The sequence below is a fragment of the Prionailurus bengalensis genome, chromosome A1, assembly GCF_016509475.1.
Source record: "Prionailurus bengalensis isolate Pbe53 chromosome A1, Fcat_Pben_1.1_paternal_pri, whole genome shotgun sequence".
NCBI lineage: Eukaryota > Metazoa > Chordata > Mammalia > Carnivora > Felidae > Prionailurus > Prionailurus bengalensis.
This window is the reverse complement of record NC_057343.1, coordinates 88,308,192-88,322,227: the sequence shown is the minus strand read 5'-3', so window position 1 is coordinate 88,322,227 and position 14,036 is coordinate 88,308,192. Positions and strand designations below refer to the sequence as shown.

At 59.0% G+C, this 14,036-nt stretch overlaps 1 protein-coding gene across 39 annotated transcripts in view; it reads left to right on the top strand.

The window, feature by feature from the left end:
• The window catches only part of OBSCN (obscurin, cytoskeletal calmodulin and titin-interacting RhoGEF), a 165,270-nt gene that overhangs the window by 108,797 nt on the left and 42,437 nt on the right, over nucleotides 1–14,036 (top strand). For 33 of the 39 annotated variants that reach the window (XM_043584471.1, XM_043584462.1, XM_043584420.1 and 30 more), the window contains 10 exons: nucleotides 57–132; nucleotides 2,474–2,746; nucleotides 3,687–3,953; nucleotides 5,779–6,051; nucleotides 6,381–6,656; nucleotides 6,930–7,217; nucleotides 7,333–7,692; nucleotides 8,773–9,146; nucleotides 10,159–11,023; nucleotides 12,184–12,462. In XM_043584471.1, coding sequence (XP_043440406.1) covers nucleotides 57–132; nucleotides 2,474–2,746; nucleotides 3,687–3,953; nucleotides 5,779–6,051; nucleotides 6,381–6,656; nucleotides 6,930–7,217; nucleotides 7,333–7,692; nucleotides 8,773–9,146; nucleotides 10,159–11,023; nucleotides 12,184–12,462 — 3,331 coding nt within the window. The remainder of the gene's footprint in view (nucleotides 1–56; nucleotides 133–2,473; nucleotides 2,747–3,686; nucleotides 3,954–5,778; nucleotides 6,052–6,380; nucleotides 6,657–6,929; nucleotides 7,218–7,332; nucleotides 7,693–8,772; nucleotides 9,147–10,158; nucleotides 11,024–12,183; nucleotides 12,463–14,036) is intronic. The other 6 variants (XM_043584505.1, XM_043584446.1, XM_043584428.1 and 3 more) reach the window with 2 other exon arrangements.

The following is a 14,036-nucleotide window of genomic DNA, read 5'->3' as shown; positions in this document are numbered from 1 at the left end:
CATTCGGACCTGGCTGGAGGCCTGCAGAGATGGAATAGACCCCCTCTCTCCTTCAGGTGACCCTGGAAGATGCGGGAACCATCAGCTTCCAAGTGGGCTCATGTAGCTCAGAAGCCCAGCTGAAGGTCACAGGTGGGCAGCCCCCTCTCCTAACCAGCCTCTTGCTTGCGGATGTCTGTATTTCCTTAGTTGGGGAGCTGTTGGCAGTGGTGTGGCCAGAAGCCAATGCCTTCCAGAGGTGATCTTACCTTGGGATGGTTACTGTCCACCCCTTGATGGCTAAAGTCACACACCAGAAGGATAGTGTGTGGGGAATCCCAGTATTGGATTAGTGCTGCCCACAGGAGGGAGATGTGGGCCTGGGCCTTTGGGATTTCTCCCCTGTGAATGTCTACTCTTGTGGCACACGCCTGTGTGTGCCACGTAGATAATCATGTCTACATTGATACATGCCTGCACATCCACAGGTTTCCAAGTGACACATGTGGTTTTATACAACAGCATACAAGGTCCCAGGCATATAGGGAGGACCTAAAGACCTTCAACTTGGGTTATACTTTGTCCCCAGAGCTGGTCATCTCTCTGAGTGCCTGACCCTGAGAGCTTCTCCTGTGCTGTCTTACTCCTGGTTGTCAAGCTGGCCCCATGCATCCACCATCCATCATTTATCTACATGTCCATCCACTACACGTTCACCACCCATGTTTTTGTCCATGTATCATCTGTTTACCTATATGCTTATCCATTCATCTACCATTCACCCACCTACTATCCATCCATCCATCCATCCATCCATCCTTTCATTTACCATCCATCTATCCATCTGTTGTCCATCTACTCTTCCATCCACCACCCATCCATCTGTCCAATCACCATCCACTTACATATTTGCTCATCTACCATATATTCATCCATGATTCATCCATCCACCATCTATCATTCATCTACACATTCATCCATTACACATTCACCACCTGTCTTTTTGTCCATTTATCATCCGTTTATCTGCTCATCTACCCACCCAACATTTATGCATCCACCATTCATCCAACCATCCTTCATTCATCCATCTATCTACTGCTCATCTATCTGTCCACCATCCGTCTGTTCATTTACTGTCCATCTGTTCATCCATTATCCATCCACTCATCCATCTACCACCTATCATCCATCTGTTCACTTACCATCCATCTGTTCACCCACCATCCATCCATGGACATCCATCCATCCACCTGGCATCAATCTACCCTACATGCCTCTACCTGGAGAGGGCCTGAAGCTGTGCCATCAGGGAGTCCCCAGTCTGCTGGTAGAGTTAGACATAGAGATGGAGTGTGTCCTGAGTCTCAGGTGCCCCACCAGCCCAGATCTTGAGAGGGTGGACAGACGCAGTCAGCTCTGTGAACTGTGGGGCTGAGAAAGGCACCAGAGTGCAGTGCCCTCCATCTGAGTGATGGGAGAGGGGAAGTATCTTGGGTGTTGTGATCCAGGTGGGTCCAGGAAGCGCCTGTGTGTTCTTAAGAGTGGGTGTCTGTGAGGGGGCAGTGTGGGAGTGGATTGAGCCTTACAGGTCCCACTGAGGGCTGTGCCTTGGCCCCTCTTGGCCTGGTGTCCCCAGTTGAAGTGTGCTGAATGATGTAAAGATACCTGGCCATGGTCTTATGGGAGGGCCATGAGCATGGGGGTGGGGTACAAATGGGTGTCCTGGTAGGTGGTATATGGACAAGCTTGGGCGCTCTGTTGGGAGACGAGAATGGGGAGATGATGCAGTAGGGTGGGGACATGGTCAGGTGTGCACTTTTGGGAGAGGATAGGAGGGAAGGTGGGGGCTGGAATATCAATGGTGTACCCTGGGAAGGGTATGGGGGGTCTTCTGCAGGAGGGCCCAGCCATGGTGGGTACAGGGGTACACAGCAGGCATCGTCTGCATCTGGGAAGCCCCTGGGTTCAAGCCCCACTGTGTGACAGGGCAAGGGTCAGTTGCCATGCAACATTAGGGCCCCAGAATCTGAGGGCTGGAAGGACCTCGGGGCACGTCTGGGTAAATGGACCTCTGGGGACAGGAGAAACATCTACTTCCAAACGCCCAGGGATGGCAGTCTTACTTCCCAAGGGAGATCCCGCACTTTATGAGAGCAGGGGGCCCCATGACTTCTTCCCACCCCACACCCACCCCCCAAGGATTGGAGCCTTAGGGCTTGTCTGCTCTGCCTCCTGAAAAGGGCGTGGATACAGGTGACCAGTCTCCTGTGGTGAAACAGGACATGTCCCAATGGGGGTGTTGGGTACAGGGGGCTAAGCTGCCCTCCCATGGGCTTGCTGTGGGTGGTTTCTGTGTCTCATTCTACAAGCAAGGTGGGTCAGCTGGCCTGGGTGGACCTCTTGTCTCAGCCCCAAGGCAACCTCTGCAGACCCCAGGTTGGCTCCACAGACCCAGGGTGCCTAGACCCCCTCCTTTTGCCCTCTTGCACAGAGGCAGTACCACGCCTGGTACGTGGCTTGCAGAACGTGGACGTCTTTGCGGGGGAGGTGGCCACATTCTCCTGTGAGGTGTCCCGTGCGGGGGGGCCGGAGGCCCGCTGGTGGCTGGATGGCACCCTGCTGCAGGATGGTCCCCAGAGTGCTATCTCCGTGCGTGACGGGACCTTCCACTCCCTCACACTCTCGGGCCTGGGGGTTGCTGACTCAGGCACCGTCACCTACCGTGCAGGGCCCCTGGTTTCCACGGCCAAGTTGTTGGTCAAAGGTATTGGCCAATGGGACCCTGCCCTGAGCTGACGCTTCTGTACCTGCTGACCCTGAATGCTTGCTGCGGGCTCCCAGGGTGCCGGGTCCAGGGCTGGCCCCAGGACTCGAGCTGGGCATCGCTCTGTGTGTGCAGTGGGCAGGCATGGTGGGAGGTCTGCTGTCCCGATTTGTGGAGGAGGAGGCCAGGCTGGGGAGAGGTGAAGCCAACCCCATGCCCACCTCCCTGTGGGGCGCCAGGCCTGGCTTCCTGCCTGGTCACCATTCTGTGGCTGTCTATCCCTCGCCCAGAGGGCAGCTGGGGAGTGAGAGCCCCCTTCCTGGTCCTGGGCCTGGCCTGCTCTGTCCCTGCTTGCCACTGCTTCCCTTGCTGTGGGCTCAGTTGGGGTCCTGTGACCATCTGGGAAAGATCCATCTTTGGGGAGGATGACAGTGGGGTGTCCGGTCCTCCAGGATGGCTGGCCAACAAGACTTCACTCAGTGCTTCTGTGGAATAAGTGCAGACATTCACCCATGTCCAAGGGGCAGATCAGTTGTTGAGTAGGATTTCAGCAGGCTGAGATGGGACAGGGACCCCGAGGTTGGCGAGGCCCCTGGGGGTGCCATGGGCCCAGCAGAGTTCATAGACCCTGAGCAGGGGTGTTGTGCCCCTGCTGAGGCAAAGCATGCCCTGGGCCAGGGCTGGGGAGGGAGGCAGAAGGTTCAGGAAGGGCCCAGCCCCGACAGAGGCCAAGCCTCCAGTGCCACCTACCCCAGGGAGAGCACAGCTTCCCCCATGAGGAGGGCCCTGGGCTGCCGCGATGGGTTCTCCTCCTGCCGCAGCCCCCCCCCCCATTCCCGCCCAACACCGCTTGCTTGCTGCTGAGCTGCTGAGAGCAGAGGGTGGGTGGGGTGCAGCCACGCTGCACCAGCTGACACATGACCGGGGTGTCGGCCGACAGATCCCACGGTGGAGGTGGTCAGTGCCATGCAGGACCTGGCCGTGGAGGAGGGTGGCCCAGCCGAGCTCCTCTGCCAGTACTCGAGGCCTGTGCAGGCCACGTGGAAGATGGACGAGCAGGAGGTGTGCGCTGACGGGCGCCGTGTCATCATAGAGCAGGACTGGACCGTGGCCAGGCTGTCGTTCAGGCCGGCCTTGCCCTGCGACAGTGGCATCTATTCTTGTGAGGCTGCGGGCACCCGTGTGGTGGCCCTGCTGCAGGTGCAAGGTGAGGCCTTGCACGGCTCCAGCGTGGCTGGGGCCATCCTTCCTGGTGCAGAGGCGGGTGTGACAGTCAGCATTATGTGGCCGTGCTGGAAAGACAGGGCCCCAACAGGCAGGCCTCTGCTTCTCCTGGAGCTGCCTGATGGGACAGGAGGGGGGTACTGGGCTGCATGCCCTGAGTCCCTGATCTTAGGTGGGGCACTGGAGCCCTGTGTCCCTGTCTGCACACAGCAAGGATACCGTGTGGGGGACCAGGGGTGGGGGGGGCAGTTGACTGCAGCCCCCAGGGGAGGGACGTCATTTGGCCGCTGCCAGTTCCTGGTTGGGAAGATCGGAACACTGCCCAGTGAGGAGTGATCTGGAGGCATTAGTGAGAGGGCCATCCAAGCCAGGACAAGCAGGTCCTGGTTCTGTAAACAGTGACGTTTTTAAAGCACCTTTTTCCGGTCCCAGGAGGCACAGCTCGGAATACACAGCAATCCCTCCCTCCAGGGGGCTGTCCCTCTGGGAGCTGAAGTTAGACGTGACAGCAGCTATGGGGAGGGGCTACCCTTTGAACCCAGACCTGAGGGAGGCGGGGGTGCAGCTGAGGCATGAGACCATCTGGGATGGGTAGGGTACAGTGGAGCCCAGAGAGGCAGAAAGGGCAGGGGCTCACTGCTGCTTTGACATCTGGGATGTCTAACCCCCATTGGTGCTGTTGATTCTGATGTGGGCAGGAAAGGAGCTGGGATGTGGGGAAGTCTGGTCTGTGGTATGAGGAGCCCGGGAGTGGGACGGTGGCCAGAAGAGAGACATGGGTGGGTCCTGTGGGGGTGTCTGCTCTGAGATGCCCTGCCCCATTCACTCCCTGGGGCTTCGTGTCCAGAGCAGATGCCCCTACCTGCAGGGCATGTGTACTCTGTGGATAAGCTGGGATTGAGCACTAGGGCTGTGAATAGGTTCTAGTTGGGTATGTATCCCAGAGAGCAGTTGGGGCTGTGGTTGCCCCATCCCCCATTGCCCAGGTCAGGCTCTGTAGCGGCTTCCTAAAGTCATGTGGGTCAAGGTCACACCCTTCCCAGCATCCAGACCAGTCCTGGGTCACCTGGTTCTCCTTTCCTGCCTCACATGTGCCCTGCCCAGCTCAGTCATGCCCAGCCTGAGATTCTTCCTCCTCCAGGAAGTTGCTCAGACTTCCCACTGGCATCACTTGCTGTACAGGTGGTGTATCATGGGAATGGGCCGTGGCAGGTGGTAAGCCTGGGCTGCTGTTGGGGCCAGGCAAGCCCAGTCCTGAGCTCATGGCTTAACACATCAAACACACATCCACTTATTAAGTCTGGTGTACTGTGCGAACGAGAGAGCTGGAGAGGGGTGGGGAAGTAGGGCAGGGGTCTCTCTGGTCCCTGTGAGTGAGGGGAGCAGCCCAGCATGTCTGATAGCGCTGGCTGAGGATTGGGAAGAAAGGGGGCCATTTTCAGAGTCCCACGCTGCAACCTGGGCAGGGGCATATAACTCTTGCTGGGGGCAGGGTTTGAGCCTGGCTGTGGGCTGGGCAGCTTTGGGAATACCTGTGAGGCTTCTCACCTGTCTGGTGTGGAGAAGCATGCCCTCCCTGGCCACCAGCCAAGGCAAGCTACCAGCGTGGTGATGGTATGGGAGTGGGCAGGGCCTCGAGAGGCCCCCGTGGTGGCCCCATGTGGACACCGTGCACTGCCCTCCACTGGGCCACATGCTGGTCAGCCCTTAAGCCCTTCTAATGGGGGTGGGCTCTTCCACATAACTCTGCAGGGGGCCCTGGGGCAGAGGAGGCCCCAGCGCACCCTGAGCCGCCGCCTTCCCCGCAGCCAAGAACACAGTGGTGCGCGGCCTGGAGAACGTGGACGCACTCGAAGGCGGCGAGGCGCTGTTCGAGTGCCAGCTGTCCCGCCCCGAGGTGGCCGCCCACACCTGGTTGCTGGACGATGAGCCTGTGCGAACCTCCGAGAACGCGGAGGTGGTCTACTTCGAGAACGGCCTGCGGCACCTGCTGCTGCTCAAGAACCTGCGGCCGCAGGACAGCTGCCGGGTGACCTTCCTGGCAGGGGACGTGGTGACGTCCGCGTTCCTCACAGTCAGAGGTTAGGGGTGCGGGGCGGGGCTGAGGCCTCGCGGGGGGCGGGGGGCGTGTATCTGGAGACCCCTCCCACCGGCTGCCGCTCAGCAGGTGTGTGGGGTCTCTGAGACCCCTCCCACCGCATCCTCCGCTGTGGAGGTACAGGGCTGGGGGCTGAGGACGTTGGCAGTGGAGGGGGGGGGGGCGTCGGTCTTTTGAGACCCCTCCTGCCAGATGCCGGGCCTCCTTCTCTGCCAGGAGCAGGGGGGCGGGGCTGGCGGGACCCGGTGGCCGGGAGGTTTCCCAGACCTGCCTCCAGGCCGGAGCACTCACCGCATACCCCGGCCCCCGCAGGCTGGCGCCTGGAGGTACTGGAGTCCCCGCAGGACGCGGCCGTGGGAGCCGGTGGGCAGGTCCGCTTCAGCTGCACGCTCAGTGAGGCGGTGCCGGTGGGCGAGGCGACGTGGTACATCAACGGAGCCGCCGTGCAGCCGGACGACCGCAACTGGACGGTCACCGCCGACGGCAGCCACCACACCCTGCAGCTGCGCAGTGCCCAGCCACAGCACGCTGGCGAGGTCACCTTCGCCGCCCGCGACGCTGTGGCCTCCGCGCGGCTCACCGTGCTAGGTGGGTGGTTTGGGCCGCCTGCGGGCAGGCAGGTTGCGACCAGGGTTCTGCTGTTCCAGCCCCAGAGGCTGCCATCCAGGTAGGCTCAGGGTACACTGTCTCCCTGGCTCTGAAGTGCACGACTTTTGCGCTCTCAGACGGTCGGGGCCACCAAGTACAGGGGCTCACGGGCCAGCGCCCACTTCTCACCCCAGGATCAGAAACCAGGCAGGCAGGGCTGGGCACCCGCGGGCGCGGACCGAGAGCCTCCACTGACCAGCTCCGTCCCCGCAGGCCTCCCAGACCCTCCAGAGGACGCAGAGGTGGTGGCGCGCAGCGGCCGTTCGGTAACGCTGTCCTGGGTGGCGCCTGCAAGCGACGGTGGCGGCGGTCTCTGCGGCTATAGGGTGGAGATGAAGGCGGCGGCCACAGGCGAGTGGCGGCTGTGCCATGAGCTGGTGCCTGGGCCTGAGTGCGTGGTGGACGGCCTGGCCCCCGGGGAGACCTACCGCTTCCGTGTGGCAGCAGTGGGCCCAGCGGGGGCTGGGGAGCCCGTGCACCTGCCGCAGACAGTGAAGCTCGGTGAGTGGTTGGCCTTCCTAAGGTTGGTGGTGGTAGTCCCGCCTGGAGCGCTCCAGACCTCCCCAAGCTGGAGAGCCCCAGCGCGTCCTTTCTGAAGTGGCTTTGTTTCTGGCAGAGCCCCTGGAGCCAGTGCCTGCGGCCAGCGCCCCCGTGCCTGCGGTCCCCGCCCCCGTGTCTTCAGTCCCCGTGCCTGTGGCCCCGGTTCCTGCGCACCCAGCTCCCACACCTCCCGCTCCCAAGAGCCGGCAGGTGGCTGCCGGCGAGGACGTGTGTCTGGAGTGTGAGGTGGCGGAGGCGGGCGAGGTGGTGTGGCTGAAGGGGGCGGAGGTCATCCAACCCAGCGGGCGCTTCCAGGTTCTCTGCCAGGGTCAGCGGCGGACGCTGGTGATCCGGGGCTTCTCAGCGGAGGACCAGGGGGAGTACCGCTGTGGCCTCACCCGAGACCCGGCCTCCTCTGCAGCTGCCTCCTTCCAGGGTGTGTCCTTGGGACCCAGCTAAGGCGGGGGTGGGGGTGGGGTGGGGCGGGGCAGGTGGGGGTAAGCCAGCCCCTCCTCTTCATCAGCTCCTTGATCCTCTTGGGGAGCCCCTCTCACACCAAAGAAGACTGAGGTCTGGTGGGGAGATGCACAGACCCGTGTGGCTGAGTCTCTTGTCACAAATCATAGAGCTGGTACCTCAAGCCACACTGCTCCCTGAGCACGTCCTGGCCCACACATCCCTTGGTACCCACTGCTGGTCCCCTAAGCTCTCGGACCCTGCCTTCTGAGCCTCCTCCTCATGCATAGGGACTTCTTGTGCTCTGAGTCCTCCCACTATGAGCGTCCCCACTCTGACCACATTCCCCTGTGCTCTGAACCCCCCACTATGAGCCTCCCCACTCTGACCACCTTCACCTGGTGCTCTGAACCCCCACTATGAGCCTCCCTACTCTGATGGCCTCTCCCCTATGCTCTGAGCCCCCCACTATGAGCCTCCCCACTCTGACCACCTCTCCCCTGTGCTCTGAAACCCCCACTATAAGCCTCCCCACTCTGACCACATCTCCCCTGTGCTCTGAAGCCCCCACTATGAGCCTCCCCACTCTGACCACCTTCCCCTGTGCTCTGAGCCCCCCACTATGAGCCTTCCCACTCTGACCACCTTCCCATGTGCTCTGAACCCCCCACTATGAGCCTCCCCACTCTGACCACCTCTCCCCTGTGCTCTGAACCCCCCGCTATGAGCCTCCCCACTCTGACCACCTTCCCCTGTGCTCTGAACCCCCTCATACTATTTGTCCCACTGCATCTGCACTGATCCTGGCCCCGTGCTCCCCTGGGCTCACTCCTCCTGTGCAGGTGCCCAAGGTAGGGTGAAGTCTGGCTTCAGCAGGGGAAGCTGAGGCTGAGAGGGCAGTTCAGAGCCTCTGAAACTTCATAAAGACTGGACCTCCAGAAAACCCTGGTGGCCCAGGGAGGTGCCAGAGGCCTACTGAGAAGAACCACACAGCCGCCATGGCCAGCCTGGGGTTGAGGGTCTGTCCCGACTCTGCTGATCAGTCTCCTGTCCTTCTTAGTGGTGCTGACCACGGGATCTGAGGATGAGGCCCCTGCACAGCCCAGCCTGCCCCCCGAGGCAGCCCAGGAGGGTGACCTGCACCTGCTGTGGGAGGCCCTGGCCCGGAAGCGTCGCATGAGCCGTGAACCCACACTGGACTCCATCAGTGAGCTGCCCGAGGAGGATGGTCGTTCACCACGCCCGCGGCAGGAGGTAGAAGAAGCGGCCCCAGACCTCTCTGAGGACTACTCCACAGCAGACGAGCTGGCACGCACTGGCGAGGCCGACCTCTCGCACACCAGCTCTGACGACGAGTCCCGGGCAGGCACTCCCTCCCTGGTTACCTACCTCAAGAAGGCTGGGAAGCCCAGCACCTCACCACTGGCCGGCAAGGTGAGTATCCAGTGTGGCCTTCGAAGAGAGGCCTGGATGTCTCAGATCTTCATCAGCCATATGCCCACCCATTTCTCCATTATCCATACATCTGTCCATCTAACATCCATTTATACAACCACCTATCCACTCACCACCCATCTGCCATCCATTCTCTGTCCATGCATCCATCCATCCACTACCAACCCACCCATCTATGCATCCATCGATCCACCATTCACCATCCATCCATCCATCCTTCCACCATTCACCCACCCATCCACCATCCCCCCACCCACCCATCCATCCATCCACCCACCCATCCATCATTCACCATCCATCCACCCATCCACCACCCATCCATCCATGCATCCACCATTCACCCATCCACCACCCATCCCTCCATCCACCATCCCCACCCACCCATCCATCCATCCACCATTCACCCATCCATCCACCACCCATCCATCCATCCATCCATCCACCATTCACCCACCCACCCATCCCTCCATCCAACATCCCCCACCCACCCATCCCTCCATCCACTATCCCTCACCCACCCATCCCCCACCCACCCATCCACCATTCACCATCCATCCATCCATCCATCCATCCACCACTTACCCACCCATCCATCCACCACTTACCCACCCATCCATCCACCATCCCCCACCCACCCACCCATCCATCCACCATCCACCCACCCATCTCCCACCACCCATGCATCCTCCCACCCACCATCCACCTGGCTGTTAAGAGCTAAACTGGTCTCTCTGTGGTGTTCCTCACAACCTGTCAGTCCCTGTCCAGGTAACCATTAGAAATGATTTCAGGGAGGGTGGGCTTGCCTCTCAGTGGCAATAGGAGTCATAAGGCATCCAGCCTCTGTGAAAGTTATGCAATTTCAGGCAGGCAGAAGGCAGAGCAGCATGGTGAAGTGAAACATGAGCTTTGCTTCCAGCTTCCTGTATGTCCCTGCACTGTCTTTTCTCTATCACGGGCCTCAGTTTCCCTGCCTTACCTGTGCACACAGCTTGGGATCCCTGCAGTTGGGAAGCCACCGAAGCATCAGGAACAGCCACCTGCAGTTCACCCACCCCCGGGAAGCCTGAGGGCTGAAGACCTGGGTGACCCGTCCATGGACAAGGCAGCGGTGAAGATCCAGGCTGCCTTCAAAGGCTACAAGGTCCGCAAAGAGATGAAGCAGCAAGAAGGACCCGTGTTCTCCCGCACATTTGGGGACACTGAGGCACAGGTGGGGGATGTCCTGCGTCTGGAGTGTGTGGTGTCCAGCAAGGCGGATGTGTGTGCTCGCTGGCTGAAGGACGGCGTGGAGCTGACTGACGGCCGGCACCACCACATCGACCAGCTTGGGGACGGCACTTGCTGTCTGCTGGTGACGGGCCTGGGCCGTGCAGACGCTGGCCGCTACACCTGCCAGGTGAGCAGCAAGTTCGGCCACGTGGCCCACAGCGCCTGTGTGGTAGTCAGCGGGACGGAGAGCGAGGCGGAGAGCTCCTCGGGGGGCGAGCTGGATGACGCCTTCCGCCGAGCAGCCCGGCGGCTGCACCGCCTGTTCCGCACCAAGGGCCCGGCCGAAGTATCGGACGAAGAGCTCTTCCTGAGCGCAGACGAAGGCCCGGCGGAGCCGGAGGAGCCGGGGGACTGGCGGACGTACCGCGAAGAAGAGCACTTTGTCTACATTCGCTTCGAGGCGCTTGCCGAGGCCCACCGTGCGGCCACCTGCTTCCGGGAGATGTTTGGCACCATGGGCATCGGCGTGGACATCAGCCTGTCAGAGCAGGGGCCCCGGGGGGTGGAGATGCGCATCAGCAAGGTGGCTCCTGCCCCCACAGCAGCTCAGGAGGTGGTGCCCCGGCCGCTGACCACAGACGCCGGTGAGTCTGCGCGCTGTCTGTGGCGGGGCCGGAAGGGGGAGGGGCGACAAGGGAGGAGGGGTGGGGGCAGGGTCTGGAGGGGAAGGGCGGGAAGGGGAGGGGCGGGACCAGGAAGGGGGAGGGGCGACAAGGGGGAGAGGCGGGGTCAGGGCCTGGAGGGGGAGGACAGGAAGGGAGAGGGCGGGGCCTGGAAGAGGAGGAGCGGGGCTGGAAAGGGAGGGCGGGGCAGGGAAAAGAGGGGGCGGGGCCTGGAAGGGGGAGGGGCCTGGGATGAGGAGGGGTGGTGCGGTAAAGGGTGGAGCCTAGAATGGGGATGGGGCGGGGCCTGGAAGGGAAGGTGGGGCGGGGCCTGGAAGGGAGGGCGAGGGGGGGGCCTGGAAGGGAGGGTGGAGCAGGGCCAGGAGGGGGAGGGGCAGGGCCGGGAGGTGGGGGGGCAGGGCCGGGAGGTGGGGGGGGCAGGGCCGGTGTGACCTGGGTCAGCTGAAGACTCAGGGAGCTGGCTGGGCTCCAGCTTGGGGCCACTGCGGATGCAGCTGCCCCGAGCTGGAGGAGCCCTGAATTTGGGGTTAGAGCTCGGTTTAAGTCCAGCTCTGTCTGTTACGTGCTAGCTACTCTGAGCCTCAGTGTTGTCTATGAAGTGGGTATAGGAATATGGACTTTCCAGAGTTTGTGTTTGCTCCGTGAGGGTTTGGGGTAAAACCAGTATAAAAGGTGGTATTCCACGGCCCCCATCTTCTGCCCCAGCAACTAAAATTACTTTTAAAGCTACTCCACCATTCCCTTGTGTTTCCCTAGGAGTAAAGAAGGTATATAACCCCCATGGCCTCATGTCTGGAAACCTCCCCTGTGCAATTATGGGCCATTCTCATGCTTGCAGCCCACACGACTTCTGTCTCTCTTTACCTGCCCCTCCTACCTGTTTCCTGCCCACTATCCCTCTGGCTTCTCAGTGGCTTGAGATGCAGGCTGGCAAGGAGAGGATCCTCCTAGAGAACAGGGGTGAAGCTGGCAGACGCAGAATTGTGTTTAGCCCCGGGGTCTGCAAGCACTCCCACGTGAATGGGTGCCGTGAACTGGATGCACGTTGAGCCGCTGGCAGCTGGGCTGACTGGTGGAGACCCTGGGGCCAGCTCATTGCATACCCTGCCTGACCCTCCCAGCCCCAGTGTTCCTGACTGAGCTGCAGAATCAGGAGGTGCAGGACGGGTACCCCGTGAGCTTCGACTGTGTGGTGACAGGCCAGCCGGTGCCCGCCGTGTGCTGGTTCAAGGACGGCAGGATGCTGGAGGAGGATGACCACTACATGATCAGTGAGGACCAACAGGGCGGCCACCAGCTCATCATCACTGCAGTGGTGCCTGCAGACATGGGTGTCTACCGCTGCATGGCTGAGAACAGCATGGGTGTGTCGTCCACCAAGGCAGAGCTCCGTGTGGACCGTGAGTGTGGCAGCCCCCAGAGAGCACTGGTTTCGGGTCGGACAGGATGTGGAGCCTCATATCTTGTGGCTGGGGTGGGGGCAGAGACCTTATCTCCTTGGGAGGTGCCTAGGCTGGGGAGGGTCCTGGGACAGTTTGGAGGTGTCCGGCACACTTGGGCGGTTAGCTATGGCACAACAAGAAATATGTACTTGGTCTTGTTCCGGGTTCCTAGCACACAGTTCTTAAATCCCTGGAAGTTTCCTGAGTGATATGGGACCAGGAGGCATGTTGTATTCTAATGCCGAGACTCCTGGTGGGCCTCAGGACAAGTACATCCATTTGATTGTTGACAGAAGTGCAAGGGCAATTAAGTGGAGGCAGGATAGAATTTCAGATTCAAGGATAGAATCTCAAGTAGTGCTGGAGTCATTGGGACATTTATAGGCAAAGAATTAGACCTTGGCTTTATACAAAAATTAGCTCAAAATGGACTATATATGTAAATGTTAAATACAAAACTATGAAGGTTTCAGGAAAAAAAATAGGGAAAAATATTTAGGATCCAGGAGAACACTCCTTAGATTTGATACTAAGCACACCCATAAAAGGGAAAATTGGTAAAGGTTATGAATGTTTGCTCTGAGAAAGACCCCGTGCAGAGGGTTGTCAGAGTACAGGATGGGAGAAGGTATCTTCAAACCACATATCTAGTAAAGGACTTTATCTAAAAATATATACAATAAATTCTACCTCTGAAACCAATAAAAATAAGGAAAGCATGAAATATATGTGCAGGAAAACTTGGGTTTGTGAGCATAATTCATTCCGGAAGCATGTTTGTAATCCAAAGTGCTCCTATATCAAAGCAAATTTCCCCATAAGAAACAATAGAAACTCAGATGACTTGCTCCACAGCCCCCAAATACTCATATAAAAATGATTACAATACTGTAATATAATGCAAAATAATCAAGAAAATACAAAATATAAAGAAAAATTAACATGTACTTACCCTGAAAATGTTTGTGGCTGGTGTAAGGGAGACAAGGGAGAGAAGGATTATTGTGTAGGGCAACCTTCACTATCACTAATGGAATCACTGCTATCTATTGGTTCCATGGAACCTTCTGCATGGGGGCCATTTTATACACTCACACGGATGTTGACCTCACTACAGTATTAATAAACTCTTGTCATGTATTGAATGTAACTGTCAATAAGGCGGCAGAGGAAATGATCTATATCTGCAGGCAGCCCGACCTAGAATGAAGCTAAGCATTCCTACCTAAGCTCACTCTTGTATGGAAAAGCAAAGGGCTGTCCATAGGTGATTGGAAGTGACAAAAAAAAAAAAAAAAAAAAAACCACAAGTGCCAGTTGTGGGCACCTTCCAATGTTTTGAAAAACCACTGATTTCTGTGAAATGCCATGGTCTGAGACTGAGCATGAGCATCTGAGCATAGAAGACAATCACCCACAATCCTGCAGTGAGAGAGAAAGAGAGAGAGAAGAACCATTGGCTCAGTTGTAATCATGTGACATTCAGTGTCACGTACTACTCATATTGCAACACATCGCTCAGTTTATCAAGT